Source organism: Dermacentor variabilis, chromosome 10, assembly GCF_050947875.1.
Source record: "Dermacentor variabilis isolate Ectoservices chromosome 10, ASM5094787v1, whole genome shotgun sequence".
Lineage (NCBI taxonomy): Eukaryota > Metazoa > Arthropoda > Arachnida > Ixodida > Ixodidae > Dermacentor > Dermacentor variabilis.
In genome coordinates this window covers 65435556-65458268 of record NC_134577.1, presented here as the reverse complement: position 1 = coordinate 65458268, position 22713 = coordinate 65435556, and the positions used below count along the sequence as shown (strand labels likewise).

Sequence of the window (22713 nt, the reverse complement as noted above, 5' to 3'; positions counted from 1 at the left end):
GTTAAACTTTTATTGAATTGTGGGGCTACTACTGCGTAGTACACAGAACACACAGCAAGATGTGTTTGCTTGAGGTTTTGTTGTGCTGACCTCCGAGAAGGTTAGCATTGTCATTGCCTCACATGGAATATCGCATAGTGTGCTGTGTGAATGCGGCTTTGTGTCTGCACGCTATGCGTCAGTTGTCTGCTTGACAAATTTGCATGGTGTTTATTTTTCAGAAACAGCAGAAACCTGTGGCACTGTACCTTGAAATTAATTTTATCCTGTTTGACCACAACCATTGCCGTCTCTAGTAATAGCATTTCTTTGGATGCTTGCGCGGTAGTGAAATGCGCGTCTCTGATGAAGACGGGCATCAGACGAAGACATGCACAGCGGCCACACTCCGAAGAAAGTCGCGAGGCCTTCGCCGCTGTGAGCGCTAATCAATCGAGATGAGAATAGTTGCTACTGCCGTGCTTTCATGCACAATAGAAACACAATTTGCTGATTCATTAAGTAAATAAAAGCCATTAGATGAAGTCAGCATTTGTTTTTGTTTTCTTGATAACCTCGATAATTCTACATTTGGTTAATTTGGACATTTTCTTTTTGGGTCTCCTGAAATCTAAATGAGCGAGGTTTTACTGTACCTATAATTATGTACATATGTGGCTATTATGGTACAGCTTCAGTTTTGTATCCAGTTGTGATGCGCAGGCAATTTTCTTACCCATTTTCTTAGGAGGGAAGAAAGGGTGTAGGTAGAACAAGGCTCTACCTACACCCGGTAAACACGGTAACTCGAATGTGAATTTTTCGACTTGTTCTGCTCAAAGCAACACAAGTCAATCATAACAATTATTTCTTACCTCACCTATGTGTTTCATCTATGGTGCGCCAAAATTTCAGTTGTTTGTTCCCAAAAGTGGAGTTAGCCCTTAGTAATACTTGGCATGTCTCGTGGCAAAGAAAGTTTCACAGTAAAAATAGAATGTTCCGAGTAGTCCCAGACCCTGCTTCGAACCTCCTGTTTCTAATGCATCTTTCATCATCCTTGTTTTTTAGCGTGTTCCGTCATATCGTCAGCATTCTCCATCTTGCTTCTTTTTGTTTTCCTTTGTGCAGAGCTATGGAGAATTATGAGGAGTCTGAGTGGTGTTCGATGGCGCAGCTTGAAGTCCAGCTGAAGGACATTGAGGCCCAGCTGGACTCGCAGTTTGGCGAAGAAAACAACGCACAGTCCGGTGGGACTGCGGAACAGCCAGCAGGTCAGCACAACTTTGTGGGCTGGCAAGGAAGAGATGTGATGTGTTCATTTTAAGGATATTACTCCATTGCGCCATACTGACAACAAAGAGGCACAGCAAGCTAGCATTGCCGCCTGTGCTGTTTGCTTATCATCTTCTGCCTATTGCGAGAAGCCATTAGGCTGCTTGACAAGTGCTTAGGTAGCTATTACAAGGTAGAAAGATGAATTTTATTCATGCGCACATGGACAAAAATCTAATCATACAAATTTTACAGACGGTTTTGAAGAATTGCATAGTGTCAAGAAGCGACTAATTGCAGTTGAAACAGACAAGCTATTGTCCACTTTTATGGTAAACTGCAGCCAAAGTAATGCTACCGGCATTTGCTGAAATTTGACACAATCAACCTGAATGTAGGTTGTCTGCCACCAATAAACAAGCTTTAAGTTTTTACTCTTCCTTGAGCTTTATTGCACCATCGCGATTTCCAAACTTAAGGGGCCCTGAAACACTTTTTGAGCACAGTAAGAGACTGTTGCCAATCTGTAGACGAGGCTCCTGTGAACATGTGTGCCAAACATTATTCCACTGCTTACAGCAGGGAATTTTACAATCTTGTGTCAAAAACGATGAAAAGTTGCTTGCACTCTCATTCTCAATGTCGTGAGCAGCTGCGTCTCAAACAGCCAACCAATCAGTATTGGCAGATTTCGTGATCACAAAATCATTCTCAGTGATACTATCATTGCTAGTTTTGAGCTAAATGAATGAAAGATATATGTCTGCAATCTCAAAATGACCAAGAGAGTATGAAGGTGAATCAGAAAGTTTTGTCCCTATCTCATATTAGCCAGAATAAGGTACATACAGGTAATTACAAATATATGTACACTATATACCTTACACTATTTTTCCACATAGTCCCCCCACCTGTTCAGACATTTGTCCCATTGCAGCATTAAATTTGAGATGCCCCTGTGGTATAATTCGTCCGGCTGACTGTGGAACCACTGTCTGACTCTCTGAACCACTGTGTTTTTGGCTTTATTGTTGCATGTGAATCGCGGTCCTGCCAGGAACTTCTTCAACAGACCAGTGCAAATCACTAGGGGTGATATCCGGACTGTATGGTGGCTGGTCCAGACTCTCCGTCCATCCCTTACTTCATAGAAAACAAGTCACACTTCGTTGCTCATATGCCGTGGACGTGTGAAGCACACCCGCTATTTCAACAAAAGACAGCAGTGCTGTACCGAAAGGTCCACCACTGGGAATGGATACTGTAAGAGTTGTAAGACGATCTCACCGCTGGCATCCAGTTGTAAGGGTTGTAGTCGGGCATGAACTATGTGGTAGCTGGCCCATGCCATCGTCGGACTCACTCACGCTTGGGACATGGTTGCAGGGAGGAACTTGTTCTCATTGAGAACTAGGAGTACATGATTTTTTACATATTTACATTAAAGAAAGAGATACATTTCGACAGTCTAGCGTGACTCCCAAATGGAGCATGCAAGAAGCATACAGCACAAAGCACCAAGCACATCGCTTGTCGAGCATGAGCATACTCTAGCAGCCGACAAACTGCTGCTTAAAAAGCCTCTGTCCTCCCTAGATCCCTAGGGAAGGGAAAACTGCTGTCCAACCTTCGTCCATTCGGACTATCCACAGTCGTTGGGGCACAGTCGACCCGCCTTTGAGGGGGAGGGCTCACACATTCACATACGCACTTTGGATTCACAGAAACCAAGTTGAGCGGGTCCTCGTAGCCAGGTGGTCACGCTTGCCCCAGCCAGTGCCTCTTAATTCCAGAGCTGGCTTTGTCCGGTAGTCGCCACGAGTGTCAGCAGACTGTGACGAATCTTGGGGCCCGAGGAAACTCACCGCAAAATACCCTTTTGTTAGAGAAGCTCTCTTGCTGCAAATGGACCATGAAGGCCACAGCAAATCAACCAACAAAACACGGTCCACGAAAACGTGGCCAGCCCTGCTGCCGTCGCCGACTCTCCGAAGAAGGCGCATGGTGGATTAACGTTGCCGTAGTCTCCAGTTCTCCTAAGGAAGTTCATGGTCTGTTAGTGCTGTTGTCTTCGCCGGTTCTCTGAAGGACGCCACCCCCGCGGGTTGATCGCAGCACCTGTAGCTGGCTGAGGTAGCCTTGCAAAGCAGTACCCCCGCAGGCCAATCGTAACAATACATTGAATTCGCATTTACAGCTGTAATTTAGATTAAAAAAGTAGGGGCAAAGACTTTCTGATTCGCCCTCATATTTGATCTTTGCACTTCCTTTCTACACGTGGCAGTTGCAGGTAGCTGCATCTGGTACTCGTGGCCTCAGAAATTTCAAGAGGATGTGCCGCGAAGCATAGATGCTGCGGCCACCTCAGAGTGCCGCTTTTAGCCCTCTGGCCACTGACTGTAGCATACCCTGATTGGTCTCTTTGAGTGACATAGCTCCAGGAGTGTGGCGACAGGAGGCAGCCCAAGTGCCAATCTTGCATTGAGAGAGCAACGTGCAAGCTTGAATCGAAAATAGCATTGTAAAGAGAAAAAAAATTACCATCTTTTGGATGGGTCCTTGCATCCTTGCCATCCTCCTGTGTAGCTGCCAACATGCTAGTGGAAACGAAAGAGAAAGAGCCTCACATTGGTATGATAACTACCCCTAACTCCACTTAGATATGAAGTATTTGAACAATTTTTGCCCCTGGAGATTTGTCAGGTAACATCTTTTAATAGTGAGGCCATTCTTTGATAAGTGTTTCAGCTCCCCTCTAGTGCTAGTTGGTTATTTTGTTGACCATAGCCTACACCATTGAGAAGCAGATTTGTTTCTTTGATGTCTAAAATTGCTTACTGCATATAAATTGCTAAATTAGAAAGTATTTCTAGTATTAGAGAATAATGTGCATTCCATCCAGCCTTTAGAAGTACAGTCGCTAACTGATAATTCATGCTCGATGAGGTCTGAATAATTGATAGTTTGCAATATCGTATTTACAGAAAATTAAGTGGGTTTATTCCACAATTAGCCAAAAAAGAGAAGCTTGTCAACACGTCACCTATGCGCATGCACTTGCCTGTGACTTGGTCAGTCGGTATTTCGATCATTGTCATGGTGTCGCTACTAATAGATAAAGGTATGGTTAACGCAAGCACCAAATCTCCTTCCCTAACAACTTAACAGAGGTCGACCGCAATCTGATAGCTGAATGATCGTAGTTTTCTTCTCAACAGGGATTGTCCCGTTCTCTCAAAGTTGGTGAAGACATCGAGGGTGGAGTTGGTTCCACTTCAAGCTTCCTAATCTTAGCAACAATAATTCATAATAGCAATGAAAGAAGTCTCTCGAAACTACATCACTATTTAACACATAAAAGGAAAGATGCTGGATGCTGCATGTAACTTGCTTGGCAAACTGCAAATGCGTCAAACACAGCGTTTACACCTTAGCAACTTGTCATAGCTTTTCCTCTGGCCTCGATGCAGCCAGTGATACTGGATCAACTAGGCTTTTCTAGTTTCTATTTCAAGGAGGTACCAGCAACATGGCCAGTGACTGCGGCCTTCCTCCATGCCAGCGACGTATCAAAATAACTCTTTCTGCTCTCAACTCGGTGGCTGAATTAGCAAGCAGTTGTGCATGTTGAGTCCAAATTATTGAACGGACTGCTATAAGGTGTCCACAATTTCAGTTGTCCTTATACATTAAGTTTGTGAGATGTATGACAGTGCCACAAGCCTATCTGAATAACCAAGCATGTCTGATTTATCGGTTGGCGACATTATATTGGCACAAAGTTGGCAAAAGGATTGAGACTTCCTGGCACTTCATAATTAGAAAATTATTTTTGCCCGTCAATTAGCAGGTAACATGATAGATAAGATCAGCGTTATAGTGACAGCCTGCAGGCACATTCCAGTTCTCATAAAATTAGATCTGTTTATTAAATAGTATTTCTCCAAAAAGATACATGTTTAAAGTAATTCGCTGACTGTTCAAGAGACAAATTATACTTTAAAGCAACTAAATTAATTTGCCTTCTTTTCACTACTAAACAAATGAACTATTTCTTTTTCCTTTCTTTTTTTCCAGAGGATGGTGCAGAATCAGTAACCGATGAGTCTGAGGATGATGATCCAGACGAACTTTACTGTGTGGCCTGTGATAAGTGCTTCAAATCTGATAAAGCGTGAGTGCTCCCCTTTTTAATTTTCTTTATTGCAGTTGTTTTACAGCAAGATAGATTAGCATGGTTAACATGCAATCCTTTGAGGCTTAACCACATCCATGCAATTTTTTAATGAAGGGTTTGGCCGTTGCAGTTGCTTGCCATATCACCAATTTTTTGGCCAGCCAAGAAACTTGGCTTGTTGCTTGGAATTCCGCACAATGGCTTCTGTTGGTTAACGTGATTGCACAGCAGCCAAGTCGCCTGCCTTGATCTGAATTCTCTGTTGCTACTTACTCTCCAATTCAACAGCAAGAAATAAAAAGTCAGCCTCATTTAGTTTCTTCTCATGCTAAACACAAGTTGGGGACAATGTTTCATTGTTATTACTAAGATGCTCTGTTTGTTAATACACAAACAAAAAGCAAACTGGTTTCGGGGGTCCCCTTGTGACTATCACAGAGGCATCTGCTGTTTAACATTGGTTACCAAGGTATGAGAACACTAGGTGTCAGTCTTTATTAGCAAGTTTTGTCTGCTCATTTTCAAACACATCTACAGCTAACAAGATCATAATGTGTTTGTCCTTGCCAACATTATGTTGATCAACTGAAGAGTTGGTGATGTCAGTTTGTGACATCAATTAGTGACAAGTTAGTGAAGTCATGTGGAAGTAGGTTTCATTCTAGAATTGTTCTAGGCTGGAGTGAGTAGCAGTACATGGTATTTGTTCTTTTTGTGCGGCAAACACTGTTTCAAGGTCGTGAACTGTTTGTTCACATGGTTGCAGATTCGCCAACCATGAGAAGTCAAAGAAGCACAAGGAAAACGTGCAGTTTCTCAAAGAAGCCATGCAGGAGGAGGAGGCCCAATTTGCCGGCACAGCAACTCGGTCAGAAGAAACGGCCCCTCCCGAAACTCAAGACGCTGGAGACAATGTCGAAACACAGCTGCCGAAGACAAAACATAAAAAGAAGTCAAAAAAGTAAAATCCTTCAGATTATGAGAACATAATGGGTTCTGGGTTCACCGCTAGCATTTATTGAAAATGGCCTTGAATGGAACTGTGCCTACCAGTGCAACTAGAATTTGTGCACTGAAACCCTTGTGCAAACGTGTTCCACAGCACACCATGGTGAGGTGTGTGTGTATGTGTGTGTTTTCCCCATAAATCCTCACGATAAACTGAAGCAGCATGACTGATGCAAGGACACAAAGAAAAAACATGCACTGTAGGACAAGTGCTGGGTGCCAGCTCAATTTTTGTTCGAAGAATGCCAGCCTTTTATAGTCGGCCCAGAACCAGCATACATGCATCGGTATTAGTCGGCGAGATCAAAAGCGTTCGTATCTTGTTTTCTGACTATGCAAGAAAAGATGTATGTGCTTAAGCAATTATCTTTTCTTTAGCTTTTCTTATGTAGAATGATCCTATCTTTATTTCTTTCCCAGTTGTTTGTTTTTGTTGGTTTCAGAAAATGGGGTCATCTCAAAAGTAAGACTACATGCACAATTTTTACAATGGCCAGCTAAATGGCTTTCGTACTGATTCTTGAAGTTATTGTTGTGCTCACATGTTTGGTCATTATAACACTGCCCTATTCAACACACACGTGCACAAACACACACACACACACACACTTCTTTCGAAGTTGATATGCCTTCAAAATTCACTAGCTACAAATTGTATATAGAAGTATGCATCGTAACGTAATTAACAAAATTTTTAATTAGCATACTTTGTAAATTATTCAGTTAAGTGTTTTGATCTCTTGTAGAACTAGTTGCTGCCTCATTGAGTTATTTAGATCAAGGGTTAGAATTGTGCTATTTCCCACAGGCTATTTTTTGTAATTAGGTGCAGATAAAAAAAAAGACCCTATATATCAGCGCTACACATTTCTGTAAGACACCATACTAGTGTTATTGCGAAGATTGACGCAGTTTGTAACAGCGACAATTTTGCTTCGTTATCTATATTGAATCCAGCCACGGCCAGGCAGTGGTTTACAACTTAGTCGTCTAACTTGCAGAAAATTTGTGCTTAAGGGTGGAGCGCAAAAAGACACACAAAAGGGTGGACACCACAAACACGTGCAGACTCGTAACTAATGTTTATTGTGTAAACACTCGTAAAGTATGTGTCGCACTGTCTATGGAAAAGGCGTACAAGCAGTCACGCACTACATCACAAAATCTCAAGAGAAATAAAAAATGGTAACCAACCCTCATCATTGACTTGGGTGTCCCTTAGTGGCACTCGCACCTCGGCGTTGATGTACTTTCGGTTAAGCGAGCGAACGTCGTTCCCCTGGGACGATATGCAGCCGAGGAGCGAGGGATGGCGAGGAGAAATAAAGCACCTTAAACTTCGTAAAGTAGTGACACTCTCCTCCTCCGCCTTCCCTCCTCCTCGTTTTTCCTCTCTTTCACGCTCCCTCCTCGACCGTGGCGCCGCCTACACTGCTCAAGCGTAGCAGCGGCGCCAACATGCGCTCCTCGACACTCCGTAGACGCTTCTCGAGCAAAAATGGTGCTGGTGCACGGCGTGAGGGACCACGTGATGCTATTAGGCCAATAGCGACGCGGCGTCGGCCTTGGCCAGTGCGCGCGAGGAGGAGGCGGCATTCTTCAAAGCGTGGCACTACTTTACGAAGTTTAAGGGGCTTTAAGGAGAAAGCGCATGCAACGAGCGCGCTCGCGCAGCTGTTGCGAGCGAGCGAGGGAGCAGGTGAGCGCCGGTAGAGAAGCGAGAAAGGGAGTGACGTCACATCCGCTCTGCTAGGCAGATGTTCAGTCTACGCCAGGCAACCGCTTTCCATTAATTAACCGGTTAAATGTCATGCTACCTTGTGACGTCATTAGTGACGTCGTTACGTCCGCTTTCTAATTACAGGTTTCTCAGGATTTCGGCAAAGCCGTGCTCACGTGGCGGGTCTCTAATGTCTACGATTCTGTGCTCTGTGCAGTAATGAGCGATTTCTAATTCTAATTATTCCAGATGATTTAGTAACTCAACGTAACTAAACTTATGCTCTGATATCACATCTATAATAAAACTCATGTTTTTGTACTGTACTATTTTTTCTTATTTATTATGAATTTCGTCCCCGGTCGTCTCAGGAGGCGAACCGGAAGTGTTGCTCCAGAAACAAAACTTTCACTCGATGCTCGTGCCACTAAAACGCAGCTCGTGGTACTTCAGTAAAAATGGCCTAGAAAGATACCCTTCTCGGACAGAGTTATCGACGCTATGCTCACAACCGGCAGCAAAGCTCGGCCAGTGTCGAAATTCCTTTCGCCTTTCGTACACATCGTCCGCCGATTCCCGCGGTCAGCTCGTGGTGATGACGTGTGCGGCGCATAGCTCGGGCCGATGACGAAGCAGGAAAACCGCGGCGCCCGTGCGTCGCGCGCGCGCGCACTTCGGACCCACACTTTCAAGCGTCCGGGCAAACCTAGACTTGCCCAAGACAAGCCCCCCCCCCCCCCCCCCGGCCTGAACTGGCCGAACCGCCGCAGAAGTGTTGGCGGGATGCCGGAAAACGTTGGTAGCTGTCGCCGACGTCTCGCGCTTCTGTTTTCTGGTCTCTTGTGGCGGCGAATTTCCATGCTGCTCAAGGTGAGCGTGTTTCGTGATTTACCTTGGACGCTGTCCCTTTGAGAGTTTCCTGCTTTTCATTTTCGTGCTACTTTCCGGTGCACGAATTAATAATAAAGGTTTCCCTTGATTAGTCTTTTCGTCTTGATGGTAAACGAGTTCAAGAAATTGTTTAGCTTGCTTAGTTCCGAAAAGACGACTTTATTCCTCTTTTTAACGTGCAACAGTGAAACTCTCCCGAGGATAAACGTTTACATAAGTTTTTTAATGCTTCGTTATTTTGAACGTACGATTATAATTTGGGAACTCTGCATGAATAAAAAAATGGCTCAGGGCGTTTATTACCGAACTTTTATGCGCTGCAAATATTCATAATACCGATTGACACAGCACGCGATCGGAGGAAATAGGTATATTCGTAGTGTACAGCAACCATGCGGGTAGCTTTGATAGCCGTGCTACGTATTCGAGATTGTCCTTGCGCTAGTTAGCAAATTAAAAGCAGAGGAAGAAACGTATTTCTCAGTTGGGTGAAGCTTATGAACTGCTGAAAAAATAAAAAATAAACGAAAGTTGAATGAACGTTTACAAACGATAAGTGCGAACAAAAGGAAATATATAAGCATAAGCGCTTAAAGTTAACCTAGACGCGCTTTCGGCATGGTTGGTGCTGCGCACTCCTACAACCTACAGACTCGTTTGGGGCGCATGTCCGAATCGCGAGGACAGCGGAACGCCCTGGCGAACTCCTTCGTGTTCCTCAACGGGCCGTTGACGAAGAAGGGGGCGGGCGAACGTGCGCCCCTGTGCGTCCTCTGGTGCAGGTACGCGTCGTCGTAAGCCTCGCACCGGCCTCGGGCGAACTCGTAGAAGAACAGTCTGTCCGTGGAGCGAGATCTCGACCGTGCGTCGCCGACCATAGACGTACTACTGTTAGAGAAAGGTAGAAGCAAAACGCGCTACCGTATAGTAAACAAACAAACAAAAAAACAAGCGAAAATAGAAAAACAGACAGACTAACTAAGTGACCAACCAACCAACTCAAACAAGGAAAGTAGTAAAGCGGTTGCACTAAATTTTGTCGTCGATGCAGTGATGTGACGAGCGTTGCGGTGAATGAGCAGAGCTTACGTTCCATTCCCTTGAGCCCGCAGCAACCGCTTCCGGAAGGCATGGAGGACAGCGGGCAGGGCAATGACGTCGACTGCGTCGTGGTGCGCGGCCAGTTCGCTGGCTTGCTTGTCATGGTAAAACTGCTTCCGCAGGCAGTCGGCGAGCAGTTCTAGCCTCAGGTGTGCCGCGGGATACCTGCGCGCATCGATCACCGACAGCCAATGTCTGACAGGCTTAAGACTGACCCACCATCTCGAGCTGTCCAACGTCAGTGCATCGACTAATTTTGATTAGCACTTACAGTCATCATAACGTGCGACGCTATTTCGGATGGAACGTGGTGATCTAATGAAACGATTTCAACTGTAGGAGAAGACACGTGAAATAGACGCGGAAGCGGAACGGTGGCGTCGTGTGGTTGCCGCAGGATGTTGGTGCACCTCATCTTTTTTGATACGACGTCACCCGACGCCGTTGTGCTTCCCGAAATAGCGCAGATGCATGGGAACAGGCATTACTGATCCACTCCGTGACGTTACGGAAGTAAGTAGCCTAGTGCAGCCAGCTGCGTACCAAAATGACACAAGTCGGTTTTGATCAATTCGCCAGTGTACCAGCTTTTTACCTCAGTGTAATAAGCTGCCTTAGTTGCGTTTTTTTTTTTGTGTGTGTATGTGTGTGGCTATACCAAGTTCACTTCAGCAGAGGGAACGGAAGGTGACAATGCTCGTTTTTAAAAACGCGTTGTCTTTATACAGCGTAACATAGCAGTTTCTTCTGAGCACACACATAAGCTTGGCGCAAATCCTTACGGAAATCGATACGAGCTGCTCAAAAAACTTCATAGTCGAAGAAAATCTGTCCTGGTCTTGGAGTTGAACCCAAAACACCGCCTTGCCGTAGCAGTCGATTTAGCAACTAAAGTTACCAACGTATTCCCTACAAGAAACTCGTATGGGTTTCGTGTGTAGCTTCCTGCTATAGGCTCAGGTAGGTGGCTATGCTGTCACTTTCAGGCACATTGTTATGCCGAATCCATTTCGACATCTTTCTCTCGTAGCGTATATATACGCACGGCGCTATGCCCCACCCGAAAATATTTAGCAGTGCGTACCACGCCGTCCGCGCTTTGTCTTTTCGCCTCACCTTCGCTTGAGGCGGGAGGCCATCCTGAGGAAGAGTCCCACCACGGCCCTGGCCAAGTCGAGCCCTAACCTCGGCAAGTGGAGCTCGTAGAATGCGTCCCCGGTGAAATCTTTATCATCGACGGACGCGGGAGGCACCGCCAGGTACCCTTCGTCCTCGTCCAGCCACGGCTCGTCGCCCAGCGCAGGTCCACGCCAGAAGGTCTCGAAGCCCCGGTCGATCAGCCTGCGCTGCGCGTTGCGCCACGACGCCCTCAGGACGGCGTTCCACGAGACGATGGGCGACGTTTCGGCATCGGAGAACACGAGCTCGCTGAACTTCATGCGCAGGCTCGGCTTTCGCATCCACGTGGGCACCAGCAACTGCGAGGAGTGGGTTAGTGTGACGTGCTCCATCTACCACGACTCACACCCACGCGGTTACGTATGCAACATAGAAAGTAACACGATGAGCGACACCTGAAGTCATATAAGTAGGCCGAGCATGAGCTCGCTAAATCGACAGACAGCTGGACAGAGAGCCAGATCGGAACAAGAGAACTTGACTATGTTGCGTTGTCCCACAGTGACTTAGTTCGCAACAATAACGTCCTTATTGATGTTGCTAATTGCTATGTAACTGGATCCAACGCTTGAAACTATTACGCAGACTGTTCAACTCCATATTTTGCAGTGAAGCTGCAGTGTTTCAAGCTGACCTGAGGAAAACGAAAAGCGTGTTTCCTTCAGCAGTGATATTCCTCAACTGCTTCGGCTGCCATCTCGGACAGAAGATAAAATTCCACTTGCACATCCGACACTATGGTGAGACCAGGCACGTTCGAATGCCTGGTCATCGGAAAGTCACTGAATAAAACTAGAGAACGCCGACACCTGATGCTTGAGTCCTGAAACGACGTCCCCGAAGCGGCTCGTCAGCTTCGGAGTAACGTTCAACGCCCGGACGAGGGTGAGTGTCTCGTCGACCACGTGGTCTGTAAGGACGCCGAGCTCGCTTTCTAGTTGGTGCAGACTCCTGCGGTGCAAAGAGGATACTGTCTCATCGGTCATTGGACGGTAATAGAACTGCAGTGCTTAGGGCGATGTGCTATTCCGATGGGCACATGGCCGGCGCTCACACGGAGGTGTCCCGACGCAGTGATCGCGGAGCACAAGGTCGCGGGATCGAATCCCGGCCACGGCGGCCGCATTTCGATGGGGGTGAAATGCGAAAACACCCGTGTGCTTAGATTTAGGTGCACGTTAAAGAACCCCAGGTGGTCGAAATTTCCGGAGTCCTCCACTACAGCGTGCCTCATAATCAGAAAGTGGTTTTGGCACGTAAAACGCCATAATTTTTTCTTTAAGTGATCGCATGCACAATGTTATTTGTTTATGAAAATTTTGTTCTTGTTTCGGGTATCTTCACAGGGTGAACGCTTGAAGTAAAACGCTTGAACGCTTGAACGCTTGAAGTAAAACATTACATACAGGTATATCAAAACAATCTGCTATTACTTTAGCGCACGTAGATGTACCGTGTATTTCAGTACACATTTCATGAGCGTGTTCGATCAGCAGCTGTCCGTTGTAAACGAAACAAAAGTTGACGCAAAAGAAAAGCAATTCATGGAGAGTTGGTGTTCCTCCCCTCCTCACCGGATGTTGGCGTTCCAAAGCATGTACGCGAAGGGCTCGGGCACCAGGCGGGACAGGAATCGCAGGCAGCGGCGCTCGGCCCCGTGCTCCGGCGGGTCGACGTCCTCCCAGCCTCGGAGACGCGCGGTGGCCACGTCCACCAGCGCCCGGTATCGTTTCCAGTCCAGGAACGGGGCGTACCGCACGTACATCCTGCGCCGTAAGCGTTTGCCTATAGACCAGCCTATAGAGACTAAATACAAACGGACCCCTTAACAATTATTTGTCTAGTATGGTGCATGCAGACGGAATCATTTAACACACTGACCGCAGTGCGAGGTAGTTGTGCAGGCTGGGCGAGCCGAACTTTTCGACGATCTGCGCGAAGCGACGCTGGAAGGAGCCGCCCTTGACCAGCACCGCGGTGCGGCTTTCGACGCTCGCCACGCCGTCCAGCGCGGTGCGCAAAAACCTCGTCCAGTTCCAGAGGCGCGAGTGTTGCAACCGTGCAACCGACGCCGGCACGTAGTCGTCGACGCCGGCGCGCTGTCCCGCCAGGTCGACGAGCGCCCGTTCGATCTGTGCAAGGAATGGCGATGGAATGCGGTGCATATATATATATATATATATATATATATATATATATATATATATATATATATATATATATATATATATATATATATATATATATATATATAGATAGATAGATAGATAGTTAGGGAGTGTGCCCTCTCATTGCCTGGGATGCCCTCGTGTCCTTGACACCACATCATTGCATGCTGTTTTTGAAGTGCGTCGCCTAAGATTCTCAGCGCGCTTCGTGGCAGCCTGCCTTGCATGTACGTACACTCTGCATGCTGCTTGAGAGTCGGAGGTAACCGGTGCCGAGTTCCCGGCGCTGTCGCTGTGTTTGATTGCCATCGCGATTGTTGAAGCTTCGGCAGTGGCTATGCATGTTGTGTTTATTGAGGCACTTATCTCGGCACTTTTCCGCTGCATGTTGCGAACTGCTACTATGACGTGTCCTCTAGCAGTCGCAGCGGCGTCTGTGTATTGTACTTCTTGATTATTCGAAACGCTTTTGATAAGTTGCTTGGCTCGGGCTTGTCTTCGGCCTTTGGGGCTGATATAATTAGTTCGAGAGTTCACTCTCGGACAAAGATCCGGGGTTTTCGGTACAAGAGTAACTAGAAAGGTTCTGAACGGCGAATATTCTGGAATTCCCGAGGGCGTCGCCTTCACGGGAGGCCGCGTATACTGGACCTTATATTCTCGTCAGCCTAAAGCTGTTTGTGCACAGCGCTTCTTTTACGAGTCATCACGCGCGAGGCGGAGCCGTCCGTGCTGTCCTCACCTCGACCATTTCGGGCATGTCGCGCGTCCCGGCGATGCTCTGCACGGCCGCCGTGAACCACTCGTCGTGCACGTCGCGCATGCTGACGAAGTCCCGGAAGAGCGGCCGTGGCGCCCCCACGCGGATGACCCACCGTCGAGACGGTCGCGCGTCCACCGGGGAGGAGCGCGTCCTGGTCTTCTTCCTACCGCCCCTGCGACCGTCGGCTGGCGGGACGTCTTCCGCGGGCTTCCTGACGACCCGGATGTCGATGAGTGCGGGGAGCCCCGAGTGCGATAGGACCCTGTTTTAACGCGACAGCGTTAAGGAGCTCGTTTCGTAGAAAAGCCGGTGTCGTCGGCGTTGGCCGTGAGCGATAAATCCCGGGAGGCACTTCGTGAATAAAAAACAACTTTTCGTCGTGTTGCAGTAGGCGGAAGGTGGGCACGATCCTTGTGTTGGGGGCTACGTTTCACTGATTATAAATTTGCTCTCACTCAAGTATTATTGCGCGACAAAAAAGACACGGACGTAAGAGAAGAACACACACCAAGCGCAAACTTTCGACTAAATTTATTCTTCTTCTCTTACGTCCGTGTATTTTTTTGTTACCAACTTGGGTCGGAATGATGCGCTCATTAAATTTGCTTTGTTGTAATAAGTGCGGATGGTGTACTCTGTACCGTCGCATTGGTTTATACTACACTCCCATGGCGTTCTGCTCAGCACGTGGTCACGCGTTCTATTCGCGGACACGGCAGGTGAATTTTTTTATGAAAACAGGACATAAAAAAAAAAGAAAAAAAGAAGATTGTCAACATATATTTATGGTGCACCTTTAAGGTGTCCGTGCCGTCACAAACTTTATCTGGGGCCTCCACTGCGGCGTATATCACAGCCTGGGTGGTTTGAGACGTTATTCTCAATCAATCAATCAATCAATCAATCAATCAATCAATCAATCAATCAATCAATCAATCAATCAATCAATCAATCACCGATTTCATGAAACGCATGCACAACTTTACAGGGTGTTTTTTTAGACCATACATATATTTTTATAAAAAATAATGAGAGCAGCGAGCGTGGCGTTTTTGTAGACGAGTTCCTAGACAAGGTGGACATACTTTACCGCTAATAACCTGAGCTTCACGCGACCAATTACCGAAGATTCTTTAACATTCAGTTAGTTCCTTGGGGGCACTTGTCTAAATGGCAGATTTGGTTGCAGTGCCATTTTCATGTAGACTCATTAAATTTTTTTTTTGAAAGTCGCATTTGACTCGGTATAATCACCATCAAATTCCAAAGCTCAATGGAGGCAATAGCGAGACCGAGCGTGTCCCACTGCGCGTCAGGCGGCAACGTCCCTTAAAGAAGTATGGGGCGAAGTTTGATAGCGTGCCGCGGCAAATCCTGACCTGACGCACCGCCCCACATTCTTGCCAGGCAAAGCGTGCCATATCAGTAGCTGCAGCGACTGGCAGAGACGTTCGGTTTCAAACTTCTTGCCCTTGTCTTCATGGGTCGCTTCGATCTGATATTATTGCGGGGCCGCCTCTTCTCCGTTCCCACGGGGCTCGGTTTCGATATTGCCTGTAATTTAGCGTTGAAGTTTCATGATGAATACCTCGAATGAAGTGAGACTTCATATATTTAAAAAAAAAAAGGTTAAGAGGAGGAAGCAGGAATAGACGGAAGGACAGGGAGGGCGCATTAAAATGTGACTGCATGCCTTCAAATGCGCCATTGGCGCAACTGCCTTTAAGGCACTAATAAAAAGTTAATTATTCATTTTGTTAGCCTTCTCAAGCTCACGTTATTAGCGCCAAAGTGTGTCCACCTCACCCTAGAAACTCCTTCGCAAAAACACCACGTTCGCTTAGTTTATAACATTATAAAGAAATCTGTATTGTTTATAAAGACACACTGTATAGACGTTATATATTCTCACTGGCTTTTCATGATGCACAAAGTTGTTTCTAAATTTTCTAAACTTCACATGCCCAGCCAAACCTTTCAAAGCGGTCATTTTTCTTTAAAGTAGAAAAACGAACAAAAGAACGAGTACGTTTTAAACATTTTCATCAATCTGTAGAGTTACCTCTAATAACAATTCAAAGACAAGTCAGTGCTGGTAAAGGGTCCCATAAGTATACTCAATTTTCGAGAGTTCTCGGCCACCATCGTGGTGTACGCTCGCACCTAGTGCGCCAATATAGAGTGAATGTACACAGTTGGGGGAGATAGAGGAAGCCTCAATCCGCAGCCTATGTTTTGACAGGTGGACTACTTCTTGAGGACCCCTTAGAGTTCCTTTAGACTTTCCTTGATCACTTACTACACTGATCAACCCAAGTCTCTATCTTCATGTGGTACTTTGTCTAAATTGTTTCCACCACTAGAAGTACGATAATATTGAATATTTTCCAATGTCTGAAAATGAGCTACTCCTGAAAAAAAATTCATCGACGATTACGATAGTCCCTAATGCGAAATTTGAGCGCCGCTCTATACGTGTTCTCATTTCGCTATATATTGGCTGGCACGGACAACTTGTCTCGTGCGACCCATTGCAGATGGAATAAAGTGTGGCGCGACTGCCTCGATGACCGGGAGATCGCGAGAGGCAGCGCGTGGGTGACACGTGGGCGCGATTCACAGCAGCCGCTGCAGACAGACCTCCGCTCATGCAGCGCTTTGTTTCCAAATATGGTACCGGTGGACGCGCTCGCCGTATGCCATCTGTGAACAGACGACGGCGCGCTACTCTGGCGCCACCTCGTAGAGGTCGTCACCGCAGAGCCCGTCTTGCGCCGCACTGCGCTCTTTTCCTCGCGCTTTCGCCATACCCTCCTCCTCCGCTTTCCTACTCGAGCTCTCTTCGCTATCGCCGTCTTTCATCCCCCGCTGCGCTCCCCGTTCGCTCGTTCGTCCTTCGCTGTGCTGGTTCGCTTGGTTACGCCGAGGGACGTCGCCGTCGCGCTGCGCTCTAAAATGGAGTCGTCGGCGCTCTTTTTGTGTTTTGAGCAGAGAACACACACACAAGAGGGCCAGCCAACCCAGCACCCTCGGCACCCGCCTTGCCCACCATTGAGCGTACTTGGCGGCTGTGATGGAAATGTCTCTGTGGCTGTCGGCTGCGCCGAAAGGAAAGCCTGCCAGCCCGTGCAAGGCAAAGATGGTGCGCAGCACGTCATGCGAGTGCGGCTCTCCCGTGGTGTTGCTGCAGCCTCGCCACAAGCGTAAGGGCCACCGTAGCGAGCCGTCGTCGGTGCCCGAGCGCAGTTCGACAAGCAGCTGGTGCTCCAGGCGGCGATGGCGCAAGGTGTGCTCGGAGACCAGCGCCTCCCCTGTGAGAAAAGTGACCAATCATTGATGTGACGGTCGCGTTAGACTCGGACGCTTGCAAAGCCTCTCCAACACTTTTATGTGAAAGTACAGTATAACATTTGACATGAACGATTATGAATTCTATTTAATAAGACTGGAATATACTGATTCATTGCAAATGAACATAACTCTTCAGAGTTTATACATGTAACATCCATTTAACTTGCTAACGCGTGTATCGCTTATGTTTACCTTTATGTAAGTGAAGTCCTCAATGAAATCTTTAAATGCGTAATGCTTACCCTACAAGGAAAATCGTCCGTCCGCCCCTGCGTCCGTCGCGTAAGACAATCGCTTTCGAAATAGGACCCACAGAGCGAGCGAATTCACCTTCGTGCTACTTCTCGCTTCAACGCGAGTAAGAACACAGCGCTCACAAAGCTATTAGCATTCACCGCAGGGTCGTGCGTCCAACTCCCTACGAATTTTGGTGCCACGAATTTCGGCGCAATAACGCCGGACGGCGCAAAGCCGTACATCGGATCTTTTGTCTCACGAGCCGTCCAAGGCTTTCGCCTTAATCATTACAGCACCTTTCGTGCGAGCAGCGCGGCCCGGACGTGAAAAAGGTTGCTTCTCACGTCACCGAAAGCGGAGGTGGCGGGGTTTGATGGTTAAAGCCCATGTCTCCGAAAGCTGCCAGACTGGCGGTTGCTCGCTTCTCTTGCAAACGCAGGGGGACGCTCTCTTTCCTATTGTTCCGCCGAGTACTGAATCGACTCCGCTCTGGACACCAAGAACACAGCGTGTGAGTGTACGCGTCAGTGGTATGCGGTGACACGAGACCGCCACAACAAGTTTCGGCGACTAAATAGGTAAACTTTCACGTCCGAAGCCGCGTTGCTTTTTTGCGCGCGCTTTGAAACGGTCGTATTAAAACGCTAACACAATTAAGTATTCGCTGCACTCTTGCACAGTTGAGACTAAATAACGTAATTACTGGTTCGACGGCTATTCTGTGAAGTAATAAAAACAAGACAAAGCTATTTCTATCAGTACTTCTTTAAGTAACGCTTTCTTTCTCTTCCGGTCCACGTTGTGCAAGATCAGTGACCTGCCTATTCTGCATATGCTCCCCGCTTTTGTAGCTCCCCGAGGGGCCTTTAATAGGTCAATAAATAATGGCAAGTCGAGCAACCTCCTTTGGCAAGTATTTTTCAAGCTTGTTCTGTAGGCGCGAAGTTAGGAACAACAAGATTCCCCGTGTTCCTTGTTCTGAGTAAGTTTGAAGCCGCAGTGCCTCTGAACTCGGTCTCTTTCGTTTAAGTTAGAGCAGCGTTGCAGAAGCTGCAACTTGCTGCAGCCGCACAGAAGAAGGGACTCGAAATCAAGAGCTGCGACATCTATGCGCATTCTACATCTGCCAACCTTTTAACGCGACAGCGTTAAGGAGCTCGTGTCGCAGAAAAGCCGGTGTCGTCGGCGTCGGTGTCGGCGTCGGCGGCGTTGGCCGTGAGCGATAAATCCCAGCAGGCACTTTTTACGATCTTGTCGCAGGAATGACCGATTGTTAGAGCCTGTTGGCGATTGTCAACATTGGCACCCATGGTGCTTTAGATCTGCGCCTAGGTTTAGGGCAGAACTTATGCGGAAAGAATGCAAACGCATTCGCTGACCGAATTTTCAATTGCCTGATTTTTGGGAGTGGTTGATTATACGGACCTACCGGCGTTGTAGACACCATAGAGCAAGTGTAAAACTTCGGCCGTGGTTGCGTGAATATATTGTTGAGACGCTTCATAAACATTTGTACAGCTCATTCTGTTGACAGCGTCCCTTTACAGTGCAAGGTCTACGAATTCGAAAACAGTCAAATTCTTCAAATTAAACAAGCTTTATTATTTTGTCACCAAGTTTACTAGGTTTTGGCTACGACTGTGGTAGCATTGAATGTCAAAGAATGGCAGGTCTGAATTTCATAACCTTGTGATATGTCGAGTAGATTAATTGTACTCAGGACGCCTTAACGAAAATTAATGAATTATGGACTCTTTACTGCTACGGATGACGCCTTAACGCATTGAGCTGTTAAATTACATATATTTATCGCTTAATATATTTATATGTTTATACTTATATATTTATATTTATGTATTATATTTATATACTATATTTATATTCATATATTTTATTTTATTTATATTTATATTTTGCTTGCAAGACCATTCTCGCCAAAGTCAACTTCATGCTCAAGCCATGCCCCTTGTTGGGCTAAGTGAGCCACACTTCTTGCACCTCCAGAGTCATAAACAGTGTACAGATACTGAATGGATTAAGAATATTCAATTATTCAGTATGTTCTGTGTAGAATGTGAAGTGCATGCGAGAACTCTACAGGAACGTCAGACATGAGAACATCAGCTGTTTCACGTCTGGCATACTTGTAAAGCACCTCTGCGGCCAATTGAAATATACATTTCCGACGTAAAACACCGAAAAAGATAATCAAATAAGTGAACCCGTCACATAACAACAAGTTTGACACTTGAGAGCTAGCAAGCACCAGTGTACCCTCGAAGTCGCTTTTCTGAAACACTTGGCACGTAATATTCAAGCTTGCCGCACAGATGCATTGGGAAGTGTTTCAAGATGCATGCGACACGTTTTTGCTTTTGCTTTTTATTAAGTACTCGCGCACAATAGGCTTTTTTTTGTCACATTTCTGACGATCTAGCTTTCCCGCGAAGCACTTTGCCGTACTAAGGGCCCCAAAATCGATTTTTCAGTCGGCGCGTACCAGCATAGCTGGCTTGTCCTATATGACGCGGAGACTGTATAGACTTGGCTCTCGTGTTGGACTCATGCGCGAATGAAAATCCCCAGCGTGTGAAACTGGCAGTCCGTCTTCATTGGAACAAACGATGCTGCCAATGTTGTGCAATGCCTAGAAGCGCCCGGCTGCGAATTAGGAAAAATGGAGAGAGCCCGAAGGGGCTACCTTAAACGCACTTACCTTAAACCTCAACTTTTCACAGGGCACGCATTGGCTCACCGAGTTCAGGCGTGTGGTTCCTGACCCACTTGCCGCACACGTGCTGGTAGAAGTCGCTGCAGGGGCTCACGCCGTCGTCCAGGGTGGCGCGCAGTTCCTCGGCCATCTCTCGACAGTCTGGCCCGTCACAGGTGCCGAACGTCCGCTCGGTCCGGACCGGCGCCATCATCGTCACCGGCTCTTCGGCCCGCGCGGCCGTGATCGGCTGTTCAGGGACTGGGCGAGCGTCGAAAACTTGTGAACTCCATGCATCGTATGCAGTTTCCTACAAGACTCACCTGAAGCACTGCGCTTTTAACCTCGTTCCACACGATTTCTGACTAGGTAAGCGCAACATTGTTGCAAAAAATGTTTCACTCACTGAATGGAACCTATATAGAACGAGTTTGAGATGTTTTTCTACGCCCCGTCGCCTCTTTTTTTTTCTGCTCTTCCATTTTGTTGCTGTGCAACGCAATTCGTATGCCTATTTTGTTGCGTTTTTTATATCTTGTGATTTCTACTCGTCCTAAGGCGATTTTTCTTTCGCTAAATACTTAGCAAAAGGGGCTCAGATTAGGCTAAATATTTTGTTAGTCACAAACGTATTATGAACGACACAATCGATATTATAACATATTTTGATCCTTTGGTTCTCTCCAAATTTTAGTAATGTTATCCGACTCTTGGATACTCCCCCATAGTGGGTATGCGCCATCGGTAAAGGAAAACGACACCAGAGAAAACCAAGCCTAACACTGATTTCCGCTTAAGCGTCCTTCTCTTCTTCTTTATGATGGCTTCTTCTGTGAATGTCACTCGCTTGTACGCCCGAATTCATTTGGTCATTCTGCGAAGAACGCCCCGTTTCCTCCCTTATGCTCACCAGCACGCTCTTCGGGTGTCAAGGTCTCGAAAGGTGGCGGCTCGGTCAGGGTCGGCACCTCTCTCAGAGCCCCGGGAGGCACAGCCTGGTGGTCGTCGGGGGTCGGGCCGGTGCTGGCAGTGTCACGGTAATAGGCGGCCCTCCTCGTCTTCGCCGTCCTGCCCACGCGTTGTTGCACCCTCTGGCCGAAGTCGTACTGGAAGAACAGCACAAACACCACGACCACCGCGGCCAGGAAGGCCAGCAGGATGATGAAGTCGTAGTCGCCCGAGCGGTATAGGTTGTGCGAGGCGCAGGCTGGTCGCCGGTCCACCAGCCGGTTGATGAGCTCGTCGCGGGGGTTCGGAGTTCCCATGGCGTCGCTTGCTTGCTTGCTTGCTTGCTCCCTAAATAATGGCGCCTACCCACTACAGAGGAGTGGACAAAAAGCCTTTTCTCCTATCCGCTCTCATACCTATGCCGATATTGTGATGTACCAGACACCCTCCAACACATGGTGTTGGTGTGCCCACATCGCGAGAAAAACAATCAGGATGATGCCTCAGAACCGCTACAAGCGATCGAAGAAACGTGGGAGGCAATGTTAAAGGCACAGAGCCTGGAAGATCAGCGAAGTCTGGTGGACCGGGCCCGGGCTGCGGCATTAGCCAACAACTTTCTGGGCTAAGAGAGCCGCCGACCTAGGGCGAAGAAAGAACACTTTCTCGCTCTTTCTCACAATAAACGTTCATTCCTCCTTCTCTTAACCGCTCGTTTCATGGCACATCCCGTGTTGGCATTCACGCGCAAATCAATGTCACAATATCCAATCGTTGTCGACGGAACGGCGCTCCCTTTAGACACCCACCACATATTTCTTGGCGTGATAATAGGCCGCAGTCTTTCTTGGACCAAACATGTTCCTGCGTTTAGAGCTAAATTGACCAACTTCATTCACGTTCTTCGTGTAATATCTGGACTGAGATGGGGTCCCTCTGAGAGAAGTTTGCTCCAAGTGTACCAGGCACTTTTTGTGGGCTACATACGCTACAGCATGCCTGTGCTATCTAACATGGGATCATCTTGTATACGCGCGCTGGAGAGCCTTCAGGCACAAGCACTGCGGATATGCCTTGGCTTGCTACGCTGCATGTCAACTAAGGGCGCCATAGCGCAAGCACGGGCTTATCCAAAAGACATATACAGGTCTTGTGAACCTGTGCGAACCTCTCTTCGCCTGCTGATCAGACACGCACACCAACCTT

At 47.3% G+C, this 22713-nt stretch overlaps 2 protein-coding genes across 2 annotated transcripts in view; one reads left to right on the top strand and one right to left on the bottom strand.

The window, feature by feature from the left end:
• The window catches only part of LOC142560664 (dnaJ homolog subfamily C member 21), a 28813-nt gene extending 20328 nt beyond the window's left edge, over positions 1–8485 (top strand). The window contains exons 8-10 of the mRNA XM_075672909.1: positions 1111–1253; positions 5332–5428; positions 6198–8485. Coding sequence (XP_075529024.1) covers positions 1111–1253; positions 5332–5428; positions 6198–6396 — 439 coding nt within the window. The 3' untranslated portion in view covers positions 6397–8485. The remainder of the gene's footprint in view (positions 1–1110; positions 1254–5331; positions 5429–6197) is intronic.
• Positions 8486–9189: 704 nt separating this feature from the next.
• On the bottom strand, positions 9190–21824 carry LOC142559823 (membrane metallo-endopeptidase-like 1). The gene is made up of 10 exons (XM_075671494.1): positions 21470–21824; positions 20605–20820; positions 17311–17572; positions 14241–14523; positions 13212–13462; positions 12905–13096; positions 12140–12281; positions 11268–11629; positions 10140–10316; positions 9190–9938 (listed from the first exon to the last, which is right to left on the bottom strand). The coding sequence occupies exons 1-10, from the start codon at positions 21822–21824 to the stop codon at positions 9689–9691; spliced, it is 2490 nt and encodes an 829-aa protein (XP_075527609.1). The 3' UTR covers positions 9190–9688.
• Between the last annotated feature and the right edge of the window lie 889 nt (positions 21825–22713).

What these genes read in the sequence shown, in the direction of transcription:
- LOC142559823 (XM_075671494.1), bottom strand. Translation starts at nt 21,824, where the DNA reads ATGGGAACTCCGAACCCCCGCGACGAGCTCATCAACCGGCTGGTGGAC. An exon ending in TTTCAGGACTCAAGCATCAG is followed by an intron (nt 11,630 to 12,139) that starts GTGTCGGCGTTC and finishes CACTCCTCGCAG; the next exon opens with TTGCTGGTGCCCACGTGGAT. An exon ending in CGGGCTCAAGGGAATGGAAC is followed by an intron (nt 9,939 to 10,139) that starts GTAAGCTCTGCT and finishes TTTCTCTAACAG; the next exon opens with TAGTACGTCTATGGTCGGCG.